At 32.0% G+C, this 24697-nt stretch overlaps 1 protein-coding gene across 2 annotated transcripts in view; it reads right to left on the reverse strand.

Annotated features, from left to right (window-relative positions):
* knockout (Stork-head domain-containing protein knockout) overlaps window positions 1-24697 on the reverse strand; it is a 51430-nt gene that overhangs the window by 12167 nt on the left and 14566 nt on the right. Inside the window, exon 1 of one of the 2 annotated variants that reach the window (XM_066402011.1) lies at window positions 4758-4889. The exons of the other annotated variant lie outside the window; for it this stretch is intronic. Coding sequence (XP_066258108.1) covers window positions 4758-4847 — 90 coding nt within the window. The 5' untranslated portion in view covers window positions 4848-4889. Of the gene's footprint in view, window positions 1-4757; window positions 4890-24697 lie in introns of those variants that run through there. 2 annotated transcript variants of the gene reach the window in all.

Raw genomic sequence — 24697 nt, forward strand, 5'->3', positions numbered from 1 at the left:
ATAAAGTATCTTAAATATACCAATGATACGAGATTTTAATCAACTACCATTTCTTAGGAGTATATCCAGTAATTTGAAGCAACTTCATGAGCCTATGTTCTAAATATTTTTGAAAATCACTTCGATCCATTTGGGACATTATAGTTTTTTTTTCATATAGAACCCTCTCTGTATCGTGCGATTTTTTAAATTTCCTGCATATTAGAGTTCATTTACTTATAGAATGTACCCATCGCTTTCGTTTTAAAAAAATGTGAAGACTCATAGGATACGCTTTTAATGCTTTTGAGATTTGAGGTTATTTTCTTTACATTGTGCGTTCTGAAAATGCGTTTTTTCCCAATGGACACCCTGTGCAGTAAATATTAAGAGCGAGACCGGGGGGGGAGCCTTGTGATTGCGCTCTTAGGAGCTTCTTTCGTTTCACAATCCTACCTTTTTTCAAACTACGCGGACCCTCTCTCTCTCTCTCTCTTTCTCTCTCTTCCTCCTTCCTTCCCTTTCTTTTACCTTTTAATTTTTAAAAAATTCAAATTTTTGAAAATTATTTTTCGACAAACAGTGTAGTTCAATATCGCTCAGGGTATTAGCCCTCGAAATAGTTGTTTTTATTTGTGTGCTTCTCAAATTCTTTTCTATCCTATCTTTGAGATTTGCTTAAAACTTTTCATTTTGTAATTTTTACTTCCTTTTTATTCATTTATATCCTATCTCGTCTAGCTTTTTCAACCACTTAAAAATTTTATTATTCAAATTCAGTGAAAGGGCATTGATGAGACAGGTGTATTTACGCACCTGCAGAAAGTAATTTTACAGACACTTTGTCCTAAAACGGATACACGTTTTATTCATCTCTTCCATTTCGGTTACATGTTAACCCACACTTCAAAATCAAATCTCATTGTTTGCTCAATGGCTTCTATTATCTGCTTTATTTTATAATTATCTATGCTTAATATCATTGTCTATCTGCAATAATCAGTTACTACCAGTGGAATAACCGCAAAGTAGATTTGTTTGCAAATTTCCATTTTATAATTTTTTTACTAACTTCATATTGATAGTACCTATTTTTACGTAAATGCTAAAAACTCCAAACGTGTATACAAAACTATTTTCACTAACAAGGGAAGAGACCCAAGAGTACAGCCCCTCCCCACCTCCCTCCCCCTTTTCACTCCCTGATTTTAATGAACTTTTGCAGAGAATTAGTCTAGACCTATTTAAGAATAGTGATGTATATTTTACGTGCCATCTTCAAAGTTTAACGGATGAAAACTACCCCCAAAGTTTCGCCTATTTTTCGTTTTTAACAATAACTTTTGATCTAAATGAGTTAGAATAACAAAAAAAGCGAAATGTTCCTTTTTTAATTCGCCATCGACTTGTTAAGGTCCGGAAAAAAACATTTTTGTTCTTTTTTTTTTGAAAATTTCATTTCTTTTTGGCTCCATTTTTACACGCGTCCAGCTGTCTCATTTAACTTTTTACCATTTTATAGAAAAAACATTTCTCAGTAGAACATTACAAAGCAGAGCTCCATATCATGCTTCTAACAAAAGTTATAATTATTTATATAAAAGTGTGCTCGCCATGTTCGACCGCTTATAACGTCAGAATCGTAGGTCGCAGAAGAAAATTTCTCATAATAAAAGGCTTCATTTAATGAGTATTAAAAAATGGTACCATTAAAAATTTATTTTCAATTGAAAATTAGATTAACATTCTTTCTGTAGTTAACAAGTAATATTATGTGTCGTGCATCAGTGTAGAGCATTTTTCCATGTATGAATAATATACAAGTAAGAGAATATTTCATTGGTATCTATGGATTATATGTTTTGCATTAATGATTTTCATCGAAAAAATGTTTAAAATATACATTTTTCTTACACCGAGACCATATAATACTGCAAAACTTGATCACATAAATTATAAAAATAAATAAAATTTACGTTTTAAATATTTTTTCGATGAATATCATTACTGCAAAACATATAATCTATTGACACCAATGAAATATTCTTTTACTTGTATATTATTCGTATATGGAAAAATGCCTTATGCTAATGCATAACGCATAATACTTATTAACTACAGAGGAAATGTTCATCTAATTTTCAATTAAAAATATATTTTAATAATATCATTCTTTAATACTCATTAAATGAAGCCTTTTTTATTATGAGAAATTTTCTTCTACGAGCTGCGGTTCTGACGTTATAAGCAGTCGAACATGGCGTGTACACTTTTATATAAATATTATAACTTTTGATAGAAACGTGATATCGAGCTCTGCTTTATACGATTCTATTGAGAAATGTTTTCTCTATAAAATGGTAAAAATTAAACGAGACAGCTAGACGCGTCTAAAAACGAGGCCAAAAAGAAATTAAATTTCCCAAAAAAAAAAATTAAATGATATTTTTTCCGGACATTAACAGGTTGATGGCGAATTAAAAAAAATATTTCGCTTTTTTTAGTTGTTTTAACTCATTTGGATCAAAAGTTATCGTTAAAAAACGAAAAATTGGCGAAATTTTGTGGGTAATTTTCACCCCGTAGACCTTGAAGATGGCACGTAAAATATACATCATTATTCTTAAATAGGTCTAAACTAAATCTCTGCAAAAATTTCATTAAAATCGGAGAGGGAACACTTTGGTTCTTTCTCTTGTAAGTCTAGAACGCTATTTCTCAATTTTTTCACATAAAACATCTTACACGTTATGTATTTTTTATTTACAAAAATTTCTATTATGATTTTTTAAAATTTTTAAGCAGGTACCATGGGGGCTAATAGGACTATTCGTAATAGGAGAACATTTCCAATTATTTTTAAAGTAATGTATTGATATGAATCTTGTTAAATACTTAAAACTGGATTTTATTCCACAGAAACCCTATATATTACTGAATATTATGAACCAACTACTCAAAAGAAAGAATTCCTTCACTTTCCTACAAATATCTTTATCTGTTTTCAAATAAATTGAGTCCATGAGGCCATACGTGTTTTGGAACATTTAGTTTCTCTGCGTTTACGACGTTAAGCCGACTTGGGTTGTTTAAATTTTCCTCAAGTCGAAAAAAGGATTGCCATACTTCGGTATTACATTCAAGATACTACAGCTATAAATTAAAAAAAAAGTTTAACAGGCTGGCGTCAACAAAAATCCTTTGTCCAAGTTTAGCGCTCATTGTTACCTAATTTTATCGCCACTTTTTACTCACAATGTATGCGTGGATTAAAGGAATCTAGTACGAAGATTTTTATCAAAAATTCGTGGGAAATTATCTTCTAAAGCCATTATTGCCTCGCAGACCAAGGATCATTGTCATCGGTCGGTGGCCTTTGTTAGGACATCCGGCAAGTTACACATTAAATCCGTGCTAGTTAACAGCAATAGCTCAGATTTCTACTTGGCCTGCCAAACTAAGCGCATTAGGACCCAGAGAAAATTGTTCAATGCAGATTTCTTATACTTCGTGACCATTAAGCTTAATTTGACGTATACATACCTTCTGGAATTTCGAACTTAGTGATTTAGTTTAGTCTGATAAATGACTACATTTCTTAGCATAAAGCATTATGCAATATTTTTACCATCGCCTGTGTTTCAACAAAGAAATGACGAACATTTCGACGATTAAAGACAGTAATATATCAAGAAAAATAGGTTCAGAGAAGAAAAGCCAATATTTGAGATAATGTTTCATAAATAAAAAATCACCACCATCAAATCTTTAAAAAAATCATAAATAAATTTGCTCTCTGATTAAAATTTCATTGATTTTGACGAAAATAACACACAAAAAAGAAATCCCTGTCCAAATTTAAACCTAAATTAAACATATTTTAGCGGGAAAATGATTCTGTATTTTATCTAATGAAGGACCCATGGAAGAATTGACAAAATTTTTCCATTCATGCTGATCTGAACTGACATTAACAAGATAATTTTTGCCAATTTTTTGGTAAAGAAAAATCAGAAGAATTTAAAAAATCCATATCCAAATAAAAACATAAATTCGTTTTACTTTGAAGGAAAATTTATTTTATATTTAGCCTAAAAAAATGAATCATAGAAAAATTGAGAGAATTCTCTTAACCTAACTTATTTTCTACGACGCTAAAAGGAGAGTTCCTTCCAGTTTTCTGATGGAGGAAAGTTCCTCAATTTCATTAAGTACTTTTTTTGTCGGTTGCAGTCTTAAATTAAAATTAAAATAAAAAATTATACAGTAATTACTGGCAGCAATATGGGACTGAAAAAAATAAACACAAGTTGTGATTGGACCAATATGGAGGAAATAAATTGACTTTAATAGAATTACTTACAGGAGACAATACCCCACACAATACACCACACATTAAAAGATACTAGTCGTCTGAAATCTTGTTCAGTATTCGTTGCAAAGTTAGTGCTTTTGAGTCACATTTTCAAATAAATAAAAATCTGAAACTGTATGCATTGCATAGAAATCGATGTAAATTCCTACAAGTATATATCTAAATAAAAGTACCAACCTAGAATTGTTCAAACAGTCGTATTCTAATAGATACTTCGAACATGCAAGTAGTTTAAAATATATTCATAGTTAGCTTTATGTCTGTATTTCCACACCATACTTGACTATCTGAAATCTCAAAAGGTACTTTACATTCTGTTTATTTCCTTTGCGTAATACACCTATGGGAGGACATAATATTTTCACTTATTGCCATAAGATAATGCCACTGGAGTACCACTTACCCAGTTAAAGAAGCATTTTTTACTACCACTGTCACAGATAATTTTGTCACTATTTCTAGTATTCCTTATCAAGAAATTGAAGATATCCATTGCTGACTAGAGAATAACATCTATTTCTACTGATCAATGTCCAGTGACTAGTAATTATCGGAGCAATATGCGAGATATTCTTTAAAACCTTGGTGAAACAAGTCAATTATCATCTACGAAAAAACCAGTTAGGTGGAGCAAATAAAGCAATGTTTGACCAGCATCTCAACGTCTATAATATTCCGCAAGTTTTAAAGTTGTAACCTGAGAAGGTTCAAATATCATTCTTCTTACGTAATTCTCATTTTATGTTAATTTCATTAGTACCACTGTTTGCTATTGATTTGTACAGGACGGGATAGTCATTTCCTTTTCGACTGGGTCATGGGAAATTCTTACTTTAAGTAAACGTAAGTACCTAAATAGTTCTATTTATGAGAGTTTTAATAAGTATATGAATCTGGACAAGACTAAAATTCACGATGTTAATATTTTTTCAGTAATTTTGAGTGGACAAAAAAGTGAATAAACTGTTAAAATTTTGAAATGCATAATGAAGTTTTGTAGATTAAATTTAAAGTTAAACATTTTTGAAAATTATAAAGATATTTGAATGCGTCAAATCTTTCAGTGAAATGCGTTCTTGGTCTGTCCTACTAAGATGTTTGAAGTACCATAAGAAAACGCTACAGAGTTAGCAAAAAGATCATTTTTTGTTGCAATTTCTTAAAAGCCATACTTTAGCACATTAGTATATTTTACAGAAGAATATGATAGTTCGAGAAATATTTTAATTAAAATATCTTTTTTTTTAGACAAACTATATTTAATGTATTAAAACGGCACCGAAGTGATATTATCTGTGAACACATGAAAAATCTTGTATTGAAACTTTTCTGCTCTCCCTCATATCTTCAATGACTAAAGAATAACACAGGAATTTCTAAATTTAAATTTTGAAATTTCCTCAGTAAATGAGTATATCCTATAATCTTATTACTTAATTTTGTATTTTCAAAAACTTTAAATAATTTATTGTATATATTATATACGGGGTGTTCCATATATTGGGAATAGGTAGGCGTTTTTTAAGACTGTTGAACGATAATATGAGGATAATCAAACTAATGATTATAATGTTACTAGATCTAAAAAGTTATGAACAGAAAAATTTTAAATTGAACTTGGGAAAAAAATTGAGTTTACTAAATATCGTTTAAAATAATTACTGAACACGTTTATATTACTGTGAATTTAAAACGACAACCAGTTCACTTTTCCTCAATTTGCTGAAGTGAGATGCGTTTAAGGTCAGAACTGATGAAAAATAATTGCGGAGAATTTCCTGAAGGAGATGGTAGCGGCTCTATTGATGGCGGCAGAAAATTTTTTTGCGATGACATCCGGATTATGACGGTTGTTGAGCTGGCCTGAATCATAATTACGAAGGTTTTCTCAATAGCGTGATTGAGAATCAATTCTCCACATTAACTACAAGCCGACCTTAACACCCACGTGCAGCGGGGGTACCCTCTGACGTTGTGCCCCTGTATAAACGCCTCCCATCCGGCATATAAGGCGGTATTTTTGTTAAGGGAAAGGTGGTATCAGAATAAACTGAACCTATCCAAATCTGCTGCTGATTTACCGAGAATCACAAATTCGAGACGGGGTTGAAACTAGAAACGGTACAAGATGTTAAACTGGCACAAGAGGAAGTTAGCATAATGACAAGCTCCAGGTGAGTCTGGAGAAATACGCAACAATATTTCAAGCACAGATGCATCCAAATTCTCTGAAAGAATTAGTTGGTAGGCTTGTTTAACCCGAGTTAACCTAAATGCCATGGATACAGTCTCAATATGTACAAACCACATAGTGAAAGAATATTCTACCTAATAAACAAGAAACTGCAGGTCTCTCACTAACCAGCCCCATAAGCGAATCTAATATAAAAGAGAGCTTTTTGTGAATAATAAATAACATACTAATCAGTTCAGAAGACCATGAACAAAAGCATATGCTCTATCGAAGATAGGATTCGACCAGTACAATATAGACCTGATGAAAAATTGAAGATCGAAGATAATTAATGATCAGAGAAATCAGATAGGAAACAGAAGAGGCTCTGCCTCGAACACCCATTATCTGGTTTGCAAAAACTCAAGGATAAAGCATAATTACAATGTATTATTAGGTTAGAAATCTATAGAAAGTATTAGAATTTACAAAACAATAAAATAAACAACAAGAATTAAAGCTGTGTACAGTGGTTCAAGTGTGTTCTGTATTTATTGTAATAGGAAAGTACATTTGTATTATCATTAGCCAATGAAGAAAATAGTGACTAATACTTCTTATGCAGGTGTGCCTGACTGGATATTGATATGGTAACGTCACATCTCAGCGTAAGCAATCTAACGTTAAATGCAATAAGCTGATTATGCATATTAAGAAAAAGGCACCGGACTGACTTTTAATCCAACAGATCAAGAATTACGCTGAGAGGGCGACGTGGCCGATAGTCCATGGAAAGTTTACATAAATAAAGTTATTTTCGTAGTACTTACATGCCCGCAGTTTTCATTATTATTTTCATAACTACTCAAGTAATTAACAAAGTGCATTAGATGTCATTTTAAGTGTCCAATCACATCTACAAGTTAGTCATATACTTATCGGGGAAAGCAATAGACTGATTCTGGTTACAGACTTGAAGGGTACTGAAGTCGCCGATTCTTTGTCAAATTGAAACGATCGCCTTTACAGGTCTAGAGTTAATATTCACAGAAACAACAAAAAAGACTATCATCCAATGGGAGACCCAGTAGATGTCTACGTATTGGTATACATTCCAGAGAAAACCCTTAAGAACCTTAAGAAGAGATATGTTCACTGTTTACCGTCCACTGCGATACTATACAGGGTCCCCCTTTGGGAGCTATCACCATTCGTATATGGAAAATTACAAGTTTAATGTATTTTTGAAGTTTGTACTTTTGTTTTATGGAGAAAACTCGACATTAAAAAAAATTCAACCTAAGTCGACTTCCGCTTACAACGGAAACTGACCCTTACTTCATTTTTTTAAATGGAACATGGCAATTTTTCCAATGAAAACGGGTTTGTTGTCGAAAATAAACATAAGTTTCATAATACAACAAAGTATCGATTCTCGACTGTTTTTGATTTTTACGACTTTTTCGTCATTTGTAGAGGTTTCCTAACACACAATTATCTACAAAACTATCTAACATTTTATGAAATAAATTTTAGTTTGCTGGAAAATAACACATTTTTATAAACAATTAAAGAATTTAAAAAAATATTTGAAAATGTTTTTTAAAATAGTTATTGAAATTTAGAATTTTTTAATTCAAAAAAGGCATTTTTTTTCAAATAGCACCCTATAATTATTTTTTGCATCATTAGATTGGTTAAAAAAACAACAAATACGATATACATGTCAGAACTTCCCTAACTCGTAGAGAAACAAAAACACAAGTTTAGGCGGTACTTTATTTCTCTAGAATCGGGAATCGAATGAATCCCTTTTTGATGCGTGAGAGTCACCCCAGGTGCATCTGCTTTTCTTCCAAAAGCCTGTCACCATACTTCCCACATTCTTCCCACACTTACATCCCTTAATCATCTTATTCGCACCTCCATATGTTTTTAGGCGAGATGATAAACAGACCTTTATCTTTTACCACGAATGATCTATTCTGACTAGTACAAGTTTAGTCCATTTCTAATTTACAATGGGGCACCAGTAGGTGCCTGTGACATTCCGCACATGTCCAAGGATAGGTTACAATATTATGGGACAACATGTTTTTTGCATTTACATTGAATAGGTTGATAAGTAACCCCATATGGCTTTCTTTATGAAAGCTCACATACATCATAAGTATTAAAAATTAATACATTTTGAATAAATGGAAAAAAACTATAAACTACTTTGTTCTACGTAGGTAATAGACATAAAATTATTGGTTTACTTTAAAACATTTTTTTTAGTTCCTTTTTCTAAATTTTAAAAAGTAAAGAAATTAAGCATTTACATTAAAATTTCAAACTCAGTTATTTCAAAAACGGTACACTTTAGTAACTCGTCAAGGAGTACCATTCTTAAGTAAAAAAGACCAAATTTTTTACATCTTTCATTACAATTGCGGCATATGCGCAAATAAAAAAGTTATGTGGAAGTTAACTCCTTACCTTTCAAAAAATTACCCCTCCCAATGAATTACCGTCTTTTTAAATATCACTATTGACTTTAACATAAAAAATATGTATGTGTACATGTATTTTTTCGATTATCATTTCAGTATTTCTAAAAAAAAATAAAGATCAATATTTTTATTCAATTTCACAAAACTGTGTCTCCCTTAAAAGGCATTTTAGGACATATGTTTATAGGAATTTTTTCCTATTTTAAGCGATACTATCACCCCTCGGAGTTTTGTACACTATTTTTTTACACACGGTATAGGTGCAATAGACCTAATGGGTCACGATAATATAGTATTTGAAGATTCACTCATAATAAATCTAATTTACAGTGTAATCTAATGTCGAAAGTTAGGAAAAGCTAGAACTATTTAATTTTAACCCTAGAAAACTCGCGCTGTAGGATATTTTCTCACAGCAATCAATAGCTTTCTAATACTTGGGAGTCATAATTTATCCCAGCACTACCACTTGTTTGATCATGTCTGACTCTCGAAGTGTCTTTTTCCAAAGAGTCAAATGCAACTAACAATTTGTTTCTTGTTTGTGCAGGTTTCTTTGTGTATTATATTATATTGTGTAGTACATTCTTGAACTTTATAATTTAACCGACCTCGTATCTTTTATGGTTACCGAGATTCCCATGGTTGAGCTCCAAAAACGGACATCCTGCATATTTTAAATAGCTAACATGAAAGCCACAGATTTGTGCGTATTTGAAAGGTATTCTCACATGAGGGAAGTTAACGCCTTACAAATTTTTTGGACTTTTCTAAACTCCATATGTTCCAGATAGAATTGACTGGTATATGTGGTGGCGTTGGCAGTTAAGCAAGTTGGTAATTTAAGCGGTATTTATTGAATATAATTTTACAACGTAGCGTTCACAATTAATTTTTCTTATTTAGGGAATAAAATATGCTGAGCTACTAACATAAGAGTGAAGGTGACAAAAACGCATGCGTGATCGAGTATACGTATTTTAAAGCCATAAATGTTCCAGGGTTAATGGTTTTCTGAGTGTAGCCTCAATTCTATTCACTTTAATTCACACAATAAATTGATTAATCTACAATCTTAAAATTTTTTATAACTCTAATTTTGATACTTTATTACTTGCTATAATTTTATACTCGTTACTCAAAAGTCTTTGATACGTGCCCAAGTAAGTTATTAGAAAGGTACCGAAACAAAGGCTATTGGAAAGAAATTAATCAAAAGCCATACAGGCATTTACCTATCATTAGTATTGAGAAGAAATAAATTACGCCTCTCACGTTATATTTTCGAATAAGTCCGAGATTTCTCTTAGGGGCAAGGTGTCCTTGATCGTAATTCGCCATTTGCGGTTTTGGTTTAGAAACGGCGACATATCGTGTTTGATCGTCATTTGCACCATATGCACAGTAGAAATCATTAGAAACGGCTCATGTTCCTACATACGGATATCGGAGCTTATCAAGATATCAATAATGATAATTAACATTTGACTTGAGCGTGTCTGATATGTGCAATATCACTTAATAATAACCAACAAAAAGTTGTAATTCAATTTCAGTTCATTCAGATATTGTTAAAATGCACAGGAAGTATCCTTGAGGTGTAAGTATCTAAATCAATCAAGATTCATATCAATTTTACTCATTTAAAACCCATTTCACTCATAATTATTATTGTTAAATTATTGTTAAACTCTTATTATTAAACTTCCTTTGGCTTCTTTTTGGGATTGTGGGAATTACAAGGGTTTTTGCCTCCTGCGGTGGCGCTATTGTGAAACATTTTAAATGCAGATTATTCATGGGTTTTTTTTTAAATTTGTCTCTTTTCTGTATCTAAAAAGTACTATATTATAGCACATTCAGAAGTGAACATTATATAAGATTTTACTTTCCATCCTTAAACCATATTACCACTGGATGAATATTTTGGATCTGCTTGTGAAATTGGGCTCATAAATTAATTCTAAATGAATTCTCTTGTTATAATAGAAATGTGGAGGTTTGGATTTGCATATTAAGAGACTTTTCCTGAGTGGTCACAACTGTTTTCAATCCTGCCTGAAGAGAATATATATCGTCGATAGTTGCGTATACATGTAATACAATGGCATTTTTTATGCCAAAAATAGAGATTTGAGAGAGGATCTGACAGATTATTGATAATAAAACAATGAATTCAAGTTTACTCAGCAATCACCGTAATGCTAATATTCAAAAATAAATAAAGCGAAAGCAATGTTTACGGTTTTGGCAGAACGATATTGCATATTAAAGAACTGGTAAAAATAAGCTAATAGATAATGGAAGGTCGTCAGTTCTTACCTAAATCATCTTAAAAAAAAAACAAGAAAAATACCTAATTTCGTGCTTTCAACTAAATTATAATTTAGTTGAAAACAATAGTCCACAATGGAAAGGAATCGGTATAATTTTAGGCGAAATTAAAAAACAAATTGCTTGTTAAGCACTGATTTAAATTAAAATCAGAGCATTCTCTTAATAGGTGTCACCGTTTTTGTAATCTTGCCGACTACAGATGACGTATCTTACGGGGTGTTGATGGACATATCGAACATTTTAAACACGAACACATCTTGATTTTATGAATTTTAAGAAAAGTGGTACTTCTTGATCTATTATGTCTATATAATATGAATGAACCTCTATCACATCGTCTATACTCTATACAATCTTTAAAATCGAGAAGGCTAATGTTAAAACAATGTTCTTTAATAGTTTTTAAGGACGTAAGATGTTGAAACCATATAAACTAAAATGTTTTCTGCGTTTTGAAGGCGTGATCTAACAAATTTATCTTCTCACGTGTCGTCCAGATCTATGGTCGATATTTTCGAAAACGAGGATGCAATGGGTGAAGCGTTCACCCATGCAGGGTGTTCTGAAAAATCATGGAGGGGGCGATTGGATCTTCTATTGCATATCTACTGTGCTCATGCGCGTGCTTGTGTGTGTGGAGGGAGGAGCTTCAGCGCACACGATCTATGATGCTACACAGGTTTCCAATATTAGTTGAAGGCCGTAATTTTTTCCTTTCCATTGAAGTTGTGTCGTGTTTGAAGATCTCGATGACCTTTTTAGTTAGGTTATAATAGTATTGTAGGGATTGGTGAAAAATGTCTACCTTGGAAAAAATGTATAATGTGTGTGAACGTGCTCGGCCTATGTTCATATTCCGTTTTGAATGCGATATACGCAGAACGGCCTGACATCGTACATCGTGTGCTCCGAAACTCTTTCCATTAATTCGCACTTATAAGCGCGCGCATGAGCACAGTATAAATACGACAGAGATCCTGCTGCTTCAGTTATTGTCAAGTAGTCTCTGTACAAGAGATCTCTTCACCCATTTTCTTATCGCTTTTGATAATGTTCTCCACAGATATGGACAAAACAGCAGAAAGAAATTTTCTTGGACCGCAGGATCAAAACCAGCAAAACATTGTAAAATAGAATTGGGGGGATCACGAAAGCGTTGGCCGTTTGATTTTCAAATAATTCTGATTTTTTTGAAAACGTGAATAACTAGAGAAAAAAACACTATGCTATTTTGTGATTTTGAAGAATGCTTTAAAAGTCATTGGTGCCTTTTAAAATTGTTAAACTTCAAATTGCGTAATTTTGTTCCAATTTAACTGATCTTGAATATTTTATGGTTACCAAATCCTCATGGTTGACCTCCAGAAACGGACACACTATATATCTTCAACTGCCAGAAAAGATGTACAGAATTAGAAGAATGAATGGTCATTCAGTTCAGTACTACATCCTTGAATGAGACTCAGGCTGAGATTAAGATGATCGCTGCATATTCGAAATCGTAATTTTCAAATTAGCGAAGACATAATAATAATCAACCTCTGGAATGATGAACTTGTCAATTACAACGTTCTCAATGTAGTTTAGAGCTGTATCATAGGAATTAAAGTGGAAAATATTGTTTATAATCTTTCAATCAAATCTAGAAACATGTATCATTTGAACACTGCATCAAACGTTAAGTTAAAGTCAGTTGTCAAGTATTAGCTTGAAACCAAATCTCCAGTAGTTGTCTTCGTGACCTAACAAAACAGCATTTTATACACCTCCCCTTATGTTTATCATTTCCTTTAACAATGAACATTTTACAACAACTGATAAATTCAATCACAAGGTCTCTTAGGAAACCCGCGTAATTATTACACGATAGCTTTCCTTGATATTAATGAGAATTGTGGGAAGAATTCAATTTTAAACGAGAAAATGAGACGATTAGAATTCTTGTACCTACAGAATTCTTGCAGATAAGTACCTCCGCTAAAGGTGGGACTTGCCATGTCATCCTAGAAAGCTTTATATCGTTAAGTATTAATATTGCATTACTGACGGTTAGTAATAAACCAGATTAGACTTGCGAATATACAAGTTATGTAACTTGATAATTGAGTATGCACAAAAATATGATCGCGACTTTAAAGGATCATCAATTTTATTCTAAATCAACAGGATCTATTCACAACTCGTGATTATGGATTCACACAATAGCACAAGTTTATATAACTGTGAAAAAATTGAAGCATATGGAGAATGGGGAAGCATTTTATATCAGCTTTCAGTACTACCATAAGGTCAATAGGTTCTCGGCAGAACAGTCACAATAAAACTTAAAACTCAAAACGACGGTAAAACGATGTAAATTTTCCTAATTAGTCTCTCTTACATGTTAAATATTAAACATTTCAAAGGAATTTAAAGTGCATATTCCTTCTATGCATCGACACAAAATTTTTTTGTTTTTAAAGGTTGAGAGATGTGCCAAATTTTATTTAAATATCGTAAAACAATATTTACTGATTGAAGAATTCTAATAAATAAAAAAATTGTCAGTATCTCGTAAACAATGTTCATAGATTAGTGATTTATGATCAGTTTGCTATTTTTATGAGGAAATTCGTTCTGTGAATGAAGGCAGTTAAAGCTCTGTAAATACACTATACACAAGAGAAAGTACGATAGCAGCACAATTTGACGAAGAATATCAATTATTATTTCTAGTAAACGCGAAAAAAACATCACGAACACCATATTTGGCAGGAAGTAAGTGTCATTTTATTTAGCACCATTTAGGTCTGAAGTGATTTCTTTTACTTGCTACATATTATGAAAAATAGTTGCAGATTATGTATGGGTACACTTAGTTGGCATAAAATTTCACTTTTCTTTCAGTTTTTGCTGCAAAAAAGATGATAAATTAAGTCCTTACTTTCATATATAAGCGTTCCCTTTTGCTGTAATATCTTTGTAATTTTTTTTTTTTTCAGAAAATTTCTATAATTAGAACAAATTTAAAATGGATGGCAAATTATTATCGCATATCTTCATAAAAATTTGGTCTGCTACTAAATTTGATTGTGAAGTAATTAATAGTGCGTGTATAGCTCAACGGTGGCCAATGAAACCTAAAAGCAAATTTCCAAATCAGAGTGAAATTTCCCCACCTTTTTGCAACAATTTAACCAAATTTCAAGACGTTTTCCGACTCTGTCCTCAATTCCTCGTTAGTTTGGTGATGCAAAAGCAGAGGCCAATTTACGACGTTAATTATGGTTTTATTGCGCGAATTTAATTAAGTACAAACAATGCTCGTACGGGTTTCACTTTCGAGCTGGAACCTGTTTATTTGATTGTCTGTGCGATTCTGTATTTCATTACAGTGACAGTGACAATCGCCGACAAATTACTTTTTAATTCCCGTTTCGGTGCGTAAGAATCAAGAACAATCACCATAAGTAATATAGCCAATACCATACATGGAATCAAATTCAAGTTGTAATACTTATTTTCCTGCGAGCATACAGTAGAGCCACGCGCTTGTGATCTGAAAGTAGCACTTTACCCCACATTAAAAAGTATTAAGAATATGTGCTGCACGCAAAAGAAAGTGGCATTTGTCAAGTTCAAAAATCTTTGAGGGCAATGTTAAGACGTAGCCGTTGTGCCGTACGTGTGCGTTAATTGAACTTACAGGCTGAGCTAACAGACAGACTTAAATATCCTTCCTAACACGTGCGAAAGCAGTTTTACCGCACTCTTGCTGACTGAACTCCACTTCGCATATTTCGGTCAACTGCGGTCAATTGCAATTAGCGTGAGGTAGAGTATTACTTTCTGCACTTAGTAGATAATAGTTATTTACCTAAGCCTAGTCAGACATCAGAGATGCATGAGACACATGCAACTTGAAACATGCAATAGTGCGGAAAGTGATGCCTTACCGCACGCTATGTTAGTTCAGGTTAGTATTTTGTTATTGTTTTCCTTGTATATTATATATTTAAACCATTTTAGATTTTTCTCCATTCGCAAAGGCTCCGTAAGGTATTTTGAGGATAAATGCAGCCGAATGATAAGCATAGAATTTTTTGCAATTTCTTAATTAAACGAACAAATAATAAAAACGTGATATGGATAAATAAATCAGTAGTAGGTGGGCTGTTATACCCCACACCCCAAAATACCACATTTACCAACTCAAATTTTCTAAATGCCCAGGTACCTACCTAGCCCTCAATCACCGCCAAAAACCCACCGCACTAATATTTTCGTCTCACCCAAACCATCGGAAAAAATTTTAAGCAAAGACATAAAAAAACCATCTCAAACCCCCAGGTACCTACCTGGGGAAAATTACAGAAATTTATTCCGAAAATTTTTTTATTTCCCCAAAAAAGTTACTTTGCACAACATATGACGAGTAGGGGGAAGACGTTTAGGTGCATTTTTTGTTAGAATAGTTATTAGTCTGATGTAGGCAGTGCGAACCTGTGAAATTCTGCAAAAACACACGAGAAAAAACGTTCCGGTTTTATTCGCAATTGAAATTGAAAACTTATAAACGAATTTCACTTTGCAAACTCGATTCGACCTTGGGTGCCTGGACAGTTTTGCTTCGTGTATTTTCGTTTACGTGCTTTTTAAATTGGTGCCACAAAATGCTGTCCACCGACGTGGACTTTGATCAGCACTTACACAATGCATTTTAAATGGCAGGGACAGGAAAAGTGTCCCGTTTAGCTGTCTCGGCTTTGTTCGGTTTTTATGTTAATGAAATAGGTCTTGGTTGCATTAAAAGTACATATTACGTATTATTTCATTACTGTTTTTGCATTCGTAAACAATACAAAACACGACTCAACGATTGTGTGCCCGCACACAATCCTAGCAGTAAGTGTGTGCCTCTATTTTTAGATTCGTTATCTAATGAAAGTGAAAATACTTCAATTGATTTAAAAATTGCACAGTTTCGAATAAAACAACGGAAACTTAAAGAAAGTGTTAAAAAACTAAACTTCGAATTAAAGAGCAAATGATAAAGTTACCTTCAGGAAGGTTTCCTAGTAGGGTGCTTTGTGCCCGTATATTTATTACCTTTTAATGTAACCAATGCTAGTCTCAAGTCTAGAAAAATGCAGAGAGGAAGGTATTCTAATTAAATAACACAATACAGCGAACCACTGACTCACACAAGTTAAAGGTTATCGATAATCAAATAATTATTTATTAGCTTGATATCGTTTTTTCACGGTCAATTTTGTTGTTAAATGATTTTTAGAAATGAAATTAAAATCAGGGTTCTTTAAGATTTTTTAAAGTAAGACAATACTTTAAAAAATAGCGAAAACGTTATACTTACGAGTTCGAAGAACCTGATTAGGACGCTTCGCGTCCATATGGAGTTATAGAGTAACGAAGGTTGTATTATTTATTTCTTAAGCCGCGACATACTTAATTTACTTTGTTTACTTTCTTTGCGTTTACTTTCAAGTAATTCAAATTGTCTAGGTATCGTAGCCAAATTTAAAAAAGGTAAAACCCATTTTTCTTTTTTGTCAATAAACAATGCAATGGGCAAAAGCATCTTACCCGTTCTGCCCTGTTTAATCATAATATCCGTAGCTATATCAGATAACGGAAACCATAATCGTTGATCAGTTCGGTATTTTTTGTTTCTATTAACTATTATTGTTGGTGATACTTGTTCGTTATCTTCATATTCATGTATCGGATTTGTCCCCGGAGGAAACAATTCAGGACTTTGTTCACGAAATGTCTTATATCGAATTTTTCCCATTGCTTGTTTGTTCAAACAATTAAAATTTAATACCCCAATTTTATCGATTCTAATAGTTTCATTGTATGATATCGTATCATAGCTTAAATATTCTCTAGCAAATTCTTCTTCCGCCATATTGCTGTATAGCATTGCACCCATTAACGAACCTAAATTAGGCGATACGGATGCTTTGCATCCTAGGGCGCTTTGCTCCCGTATTTGAAAACGGCCACACTTTGCGTTTAACTTTTTATCAATCATATTAATCATCATATAAAATTTAAAAAAATATCAATTTTTCTCCTTTTGTAGGCAGCACTGGATGATACAGTTTTCTTGGGGGCAAAATTTGACATTTAATAAGGCCGTACCAATATTTTTCGAATAATTTTGGTTTGAATATTTTTATAGGACGACCCATAGGATAATAATCAAAGTATTGAACGGAAGGATACAGACTGCAAACATCTATGTACCTTAACATTTTTGCTTTAACTTTTAATTTATAAGCATTAGTTCTTCCTCCATAAAATCCATCGCGTGGATTTAATGGTTCTACCACACGAAGTGTTTTATTTAAAGCATTTTTATACTCTTTTGACTTTAGCCATTTACATTCCCACATTTGTACAAGTTTATAATCCGCATCTGTGATTTGCTTGTTTCTTTCTTTCGTTTTTTCATACAAATCACCCATGGTTTCTTTATTCACTGTATAGTATCTTCGTGATAACATTTTGTACAGTCGTGCCAAATGCATCCGTGATACTGATAAACAGTATTTGTGGTCTTATTAAACTCATCGACTTTTGCTCCACAAACAATAACTTCACCCCCATTTAATGCGTGTTGTAAATTTTTAAAAGTATTGAGCCAAGTGATAGACCCCTTAGTGAAAACTTCTTTTTTGATGTTTTTAATAATAGATATTGTATTTTCTTGTAGATATTTAGACCTATAAATTGCCATACATACTGCTGCTATCGTGATATACTGAAAAGGATCGATGTTTACTATTTCTAAAAATTGTTTTCTCAATTCTAAACAACCTCTTCGTAAAATATCTACATCAGAATTACGATACTCTACTAACTCTTTTTGAAAGTCAAACACATAATTTTCTTTCACTCGATCAGTGTGCCATTCTAGAAGTTTTTTCCTAGCTTCTTTTTTCATTGTATTAAGACTATAATATTTAGTATCAGGAATTGAACCGATGTAGTTTTGATTTTTTTTAACGTTGAACAAATGAGGAAAGTATCCTTTTTTCAATTCGGCAAGAGCAAAAGTTTTCGGAAAATCAGAAAGGGCAGAAGCAACAAAATTATGACTGTCAATAATTTTAATTTTTGGACCTACTTCGAGCATCATTATTTTAGTTCCATTATAAATTGTATAAGGCTTTAAAGAATTCTCAACGCAAAATTGTAATATGAATTGTGAATCATAAGCTTTAGTGTTGTGTGCAATAGCTGTATAACCTGCATGCTTTTTAGAAATGAGCCAAGTACAAAATTCTTTATTTGTTTTAAAAGTGTGCCTAGTGCCATTTAAATAATGTGCAGTTATGAAATTGGCTTCATGGACACCCGTTTCTTACTGAGCTTGGTAATCAAACCATATGTAATTTTCCGTATAAGTACAAGACTTACTTTTTTTGTCAGCTTCTCCATTACAAATGCAGGGCTGTTTACAAACCCCACCCTGTTGAATTTTTTGCTGCATGTAGCATGCATGCAATGCAATGTTGTTATAAAATTTATTACAATTGAAGCACAAAGCAGAAACAAATATAGATGGTACCGAAGGAAGTAAAAAACATAATGTTGAAACTAAATACGCGATTTTATAATTCATGTTGCAATTTATTTATAATATATATTTTATTTTTGCAAAAATTTAAGACATCATTAGTAAATGGTTTTCCTTTAGATAAGTAGTACAAAACAAGTAAACATAAATGACCACAAATTGGCGGGTCAGTGTAGTTTTGAATTCTATCGGAATTATAATATAAATTATCTTTGTCTAAATATTTAATCAGTTAAAGGGGTGGCTTCGCATCACCGTAGGAATCAAAATAATATTTATAACTTTTAATTGTAAAGTAAATGACCCAATGACTACCGTTTTCATAACTATTTTCTAAATTTAGAATGCCACATTCATTTATTTCAGGATAAACAGGAAGTTCGTCTATTCATAAAAACTCCTCTAAAATGTTTTAAATTTAATTTTTTTGCTAGTAATGTTATATCTAAATTATTATAGTAAGTGGTTTTATTAAGCTTTTTTGTGAGGCACTTTTAGACTTTTTTTATCTCCGCTTCAACATTTAAATGTTTTACATCTGATTTTAAATCTTCCATTTTTTTGTTATGTCGTTTCTGTTCTTCCAACGTTGCAGCTTTATCTTTTGCATTTACTACCGCTGAAACAATCGAAGCTCCACCACCCAAAAGCGCACCTAAAGCTCCTAAACCAGCGAAAACTAAAGGGAGAAATCCACCGGTATGATTAACTTTAAGTTGTTCATAAGAAATGTCCAATTCTAAACCCTTTTTTTCAGTTTTGTATTTTTCCAATTTCTTTTTTTGTTTATCGGATAATATTAGTTCACGTTTTCTGTTCACAAGTTGCTTATACTGTAGTCGTACTGTAACGGTATCTTGCCTTTTATAGGTCCGTTTAATTTTTTGTATTTGATGATCAGTTAATGTAATTTTTGTTATATTAATCATTTATTATAAGCAAGTAAATAACTAATGTAATTTGTTTAATAAAATCCCCAGCTTCAGCGTTCTCTTCTTTGAAATTTTAAACCCATCCCAAAATATCATTTTGCTTTCATAGCATTCGTCGCGACCCATGCCCACGACTTTTCATTTATATCAGCGTTTGGTGCTGCAACTCTTTCCCAAGCCTTATGTTCAAGTATTTGGTCCGCTTTATGTCTTTCCTTTGTATCTTTGTGATTCCTATAAAATATGTCACGTTCCTTTGCTGCTTCGTCCAATTTGTTTATGGGTTTATCGTTTCTTTTTAAACGTTTCTCGAGTTTTGTCCCAGACCCTAAATACGAATAACCTGTTGCGTGCAATTCGAATGGTAAGTTGTTTAACAAGTCGTTAAAAAGTCCCGAACCCTCTTTTAATGATCCTCTAGGAAGACTAGGCACAATTCTTATTAAATATTCTAAACTTTTTGGTGTATCTACGATGTTTTCGAGTGAATTTTTAATGAACTGAATAACACCTAACTTTTCATTATGAAAATTGTTATTACCAACTTGTTCTTGTGCATACATGTATTCCAATTTTTTCAGCAACTCATTCAAATTATTGACGTATTTATATTCTATCTTATTTTCGTTGTATTTTAAGATACCTTTACCAGTGTATTCGGTTTTATTTTCTTCTCCTCTTTTTAAAGTGTGCTAAAAGTTTTTTACAAGTACGTTATATTTTTGTCCGCCACATTATTTTGGCTTATTACTCATTTTATTGTTATTTTGATAAATACTATCGGTTAAAAATAGTATGCTTTTATATGTTTCTAAATCAACTGTCGTATACAGTTGATTTAGTGTACAGTTCTCATGTCGAAGTAAAGAAACACAATAAACTATTAGACGAGATAGAGTTCCCCGGAATTGTAGGAACAGTTAAAGGAGCAGTATCGTTTTCTGGTGCTCATATTGCAGATGAAAGTTTAAAAAGTGTAATTACTACGAACGGATATCTTTTGAATTTAGGTTTTATCTCGAGATTTAGTGGTGGAGGAAATTTTTCAGTCGTTGGCAAATTGGGGGATTTAGGTTTGGGATTTTTTTCGGACGTGAATATTCTTATCTATAAAGGTGGTTTTGGAATAACATTTACGAGAAATAATGACAACGAAGTGTTATACAGGTGGAAAAGTAAAAAAGTCGATAGTACTTTTGACGATGGTACATTACCTCATCCAGGAAAAGTTGTAATTACAAAATTTTTACTAAAGATACCAATTCTAGAGTACGACAATAACACTAAAGTTGAAATTATCAATCAATTGACCATAGGTTTGTATCAATACGTATTTAAAAGTTGGCAATGTATACAGCTCAAAAATCTATCAGGAAAAACACTGCATTTAGATATCACGAACATTTATAGGAATGTAGATAATCCGGTATTTGCATTTGTAGCTTTCCAAACAGATAGGACTGACGATCAATTAAAAAATAACAACTTATTTGATCTTGTAAACGTAAAAAATCTTTACTTTGAAATGAATGGCAAGCGTTATCCGGAAGAATTTCTGGACTTGGATTTCGAAAATGAAAAATACGCTATAGCTTATGATATGTATAGTAATAATTTGAAAAAAGTGTTTGGACTTGGTAATACAGTTCCTCTTTATGCACCTGTTTAATTCAACAATGGCCATACAATTTACTGTGTAGATTTGTCTTGCCAGCCTGTCAATATTTCTGGTTTCAAAAACAAAATTATTCTTCATGTGGATTTTAATAAAACTGTCACTTTTTCAACGGACGCCTCAGAAGGAACGATGTTACGTAACTATTGTTTCAAATGTAAGTTTTCATCACGATATACTAAAAAATACTCTAAAAGAGGAAATTTAATGTTTTAAAGTGAATTTAATCTGTTATATTACTGTTACACTTACGTTACACGATTAAATTGTCAGTGTTCTGTTAATGTTATACGTATAAAATTTTTATTTTAATATTAATAAATAAATATTAAAATGAATCCTGAACAAAAATTAGAAATTTATGAACTAATCGAGTACGAAAAGTGTTCTATAACAGAAATAGGACGTAAGTACACACTTCTAACGTATAACGTATAACACTTCTAAAGCGAATGTGTTGCCAATTTATAATCAAATTAAACCGATATATGAATATATGATGAATAAACATGGACTAAAAAATCCTGTAACCAAATAAAAAAAGGAACTTGAAAATGTTACTACTCAAATACAACAAATGCCTACTAGTTCGGATGCTTTGCATCCTAGGAGGTTGGAACGACCTCGTACTGAAGCGCGAACACAGTGTGATTATAATGATACTGTAACAATTAACAGTGACAAAGAGATAACGAAAAGTGAACAAAGTGAGCAATTGAGGCAATTAAAACAGTCAGATAATGGGGTTAGGAGTGCGAATAATGATACCTTCGGTACTGGATGCCGAGGGCATCCGAAGGAAGCTGAAAGCTTCCGTTTCCACAAGATGCCGAAGGTATTGTGTGATCATCAATCAGAAAATGAACAGGCACCTGACAAATTTATATACAATTTAAATGATAAATATCAAAATGATAATTTAACCAAAAAACAAGTTGAAGAAATAATTAAAAATTTAAAAACCAAACCACAAATGTGTTTGTATGTAACTAAACATCAAATATGCACAAGAAAAGGACGAACTAAGAATTTTAAATGTTGTATTCATAGTTAATTTTTAATTTTACAACAAAAAAATTTTAGTCCTTAAAAAAGTAATTTAATAAAATTCCTATTTTCTGCGCCATCTATACCACGTATGTGGTGTTTTGCGTTGCGCCCTGTAATGGTCAAGGTTTCTTTCGAATGTGGTGAAAGAATGAGCTCGGAAACAGCTCTGAAAAAAAGTGGTTTATTATCTCCTCTCTATACATTCTTGCAGTCTGGTCGTACCAAATCAATTTTTAGAATGAACGCGTTAACTAAAACTGACAAAGCTAATTTCAGGTGAGAATATTAATTATCCTTTTATTTTATTCTATTTTTTAACTTGGTTTTAGAAAGCCTCGAATAGTAAATATCAATATGTCAACCACTTACCTGCACGTATTTGTAAATTACAAAAATCGAGGTCTACGTGAAGCAAGAGTTGCAGTTTACATCGACGATAAATTTATACTTATTAAATTCAATAATGGCAACGATACGAAATAAATTTATTTTGGAATAATTTATTGATATGAACATGATGGTAGAAAACTTACTATTGTGCTGAATAATGATGCTGGCAACGTTGAATTTATTTTCCGAACCCCGGAGGAAGTAGATGCTTTCTGTTTAAACATTAATATCGTTAGGTAAGAAGTATTATCAACCCCTTTTTTCACAGGTTAGTTCAGGTTAGCTCAATGCTCATTCGCTCATTGGCTCAAATGAAAAATATAAAAAATGAAAGGGTTTTAATTATTCGTTTTGTGTTTTGTAGCAGAATTTTTAAAACTTTAACTGAAAAATTGCTGTCGCCTTAAAAACAGTGAAAAAAAGGATCACAATTGTTTGACCGCATTTGCAGGAGTGAACCAGAAATATGAGGAAGCCACTTATAATAAAAACTAATAATAATACAACATCACAATAATAATAAATAATAATAAAATATGTCACATATAATAATAAGATAATTATATAAATAATATTTATTATATCAAAGACAATAATAAATCACAAATAAAAACTTATAATAAAAAAGTTCTTTATTATAAAAACCTGTTCGTACATTATATCTAAAGTAAAATTTTTATAGAGTAAACACAATTATAATAGAGAGAAACTTGTTTCTGTTTTCTAAAAGTAACAAAATATTTTTAAATAATCTCAAGAAGGACACAATAACAAATACTTTTTTTCGAAAAGTTAAAATTGAATTTAAATTGCGAATCGCAGAATAAAACCGGAACGTTTTTTCTCGTGTGTTTTCGCAGAATTTCACAGGTTCGCGCTGCCTACACCAGACTAATAACTATTCTAACAAAAGATGCACCTAAACGTCTTCCTCCTACTCGTCATATGTTGTGCAAAGTAACTTTTTTGGGGAAATAAAAAAATTTCCGAAATAAATTTCTGTAACTTTCCCCAGGTAGGTACCTGGGGGTTTGAGATTGTTTTTTTATGTCTTTGCTTAAAATTTTTTCCAATAGTTTGGGTGAGACGAAAATATTAGTGCGGTGGGTTTTTGGCGGTGATTGAGGGCTAGGTAGGTACCTGGGCATTTAGAAAATTTGAGTTGGTAAATGTGGTATTTTGGGGTGTGGGGTATAACAGCCCACCTACTACTACTTAAATCGCTATATCTTTTTTAAAAAAAGTTGTTTTATACAAGAACTAGCTTCGGTATATATTAGTCCCAATATATTATAGTTTATTTTGAAAGAAAAAATTCTCATTCAAAACTTTATGTTGCGAGTGGAAAATTGATTGAATTATAAAAGTATTCCCAACATCATCATAACCTTCTCAAAAAATAATAGTAATAATGGAGCAATTGTATTTTTTTGTAACTAAATAATTAATGCATAATTAAATAATTAAACAATCTTTAAACGCTGCAATGGACTTGCCTCCAAAAAAGACGTTAAGAATGTACTATTCGTTTTTCTTTATCCCCTATAATTACCGAGATTTCCGGTGTAAGTATTAAAATTTGCCCACCTTGTAAAATCAGATTTTAATGATCTAAACCTTAATATATGTAGAAAATATTGTTCTTGTCCACCTACGCATTGTGATTCGCTTTAAGTTGCCAGTAAAAGCTGAAGGCAATGTAAGGA

The sequence above is a fragment of the Euwallacea similis genome, chromosome 24 (assembly GCF_039881205.1).
Source record: "Euwallacea similis isolate ESF13 chromosome 24, ESF131.1, whole genome shotgun sequence".
In the NCBI taxonomy this organism is placed as follows: domain Eukaryota; kingdom Metazoa; phylum Arthropoda; class Insecta; order Coleoptera; family Curculionidae; genus Euwallacea; species Euwallacea similis.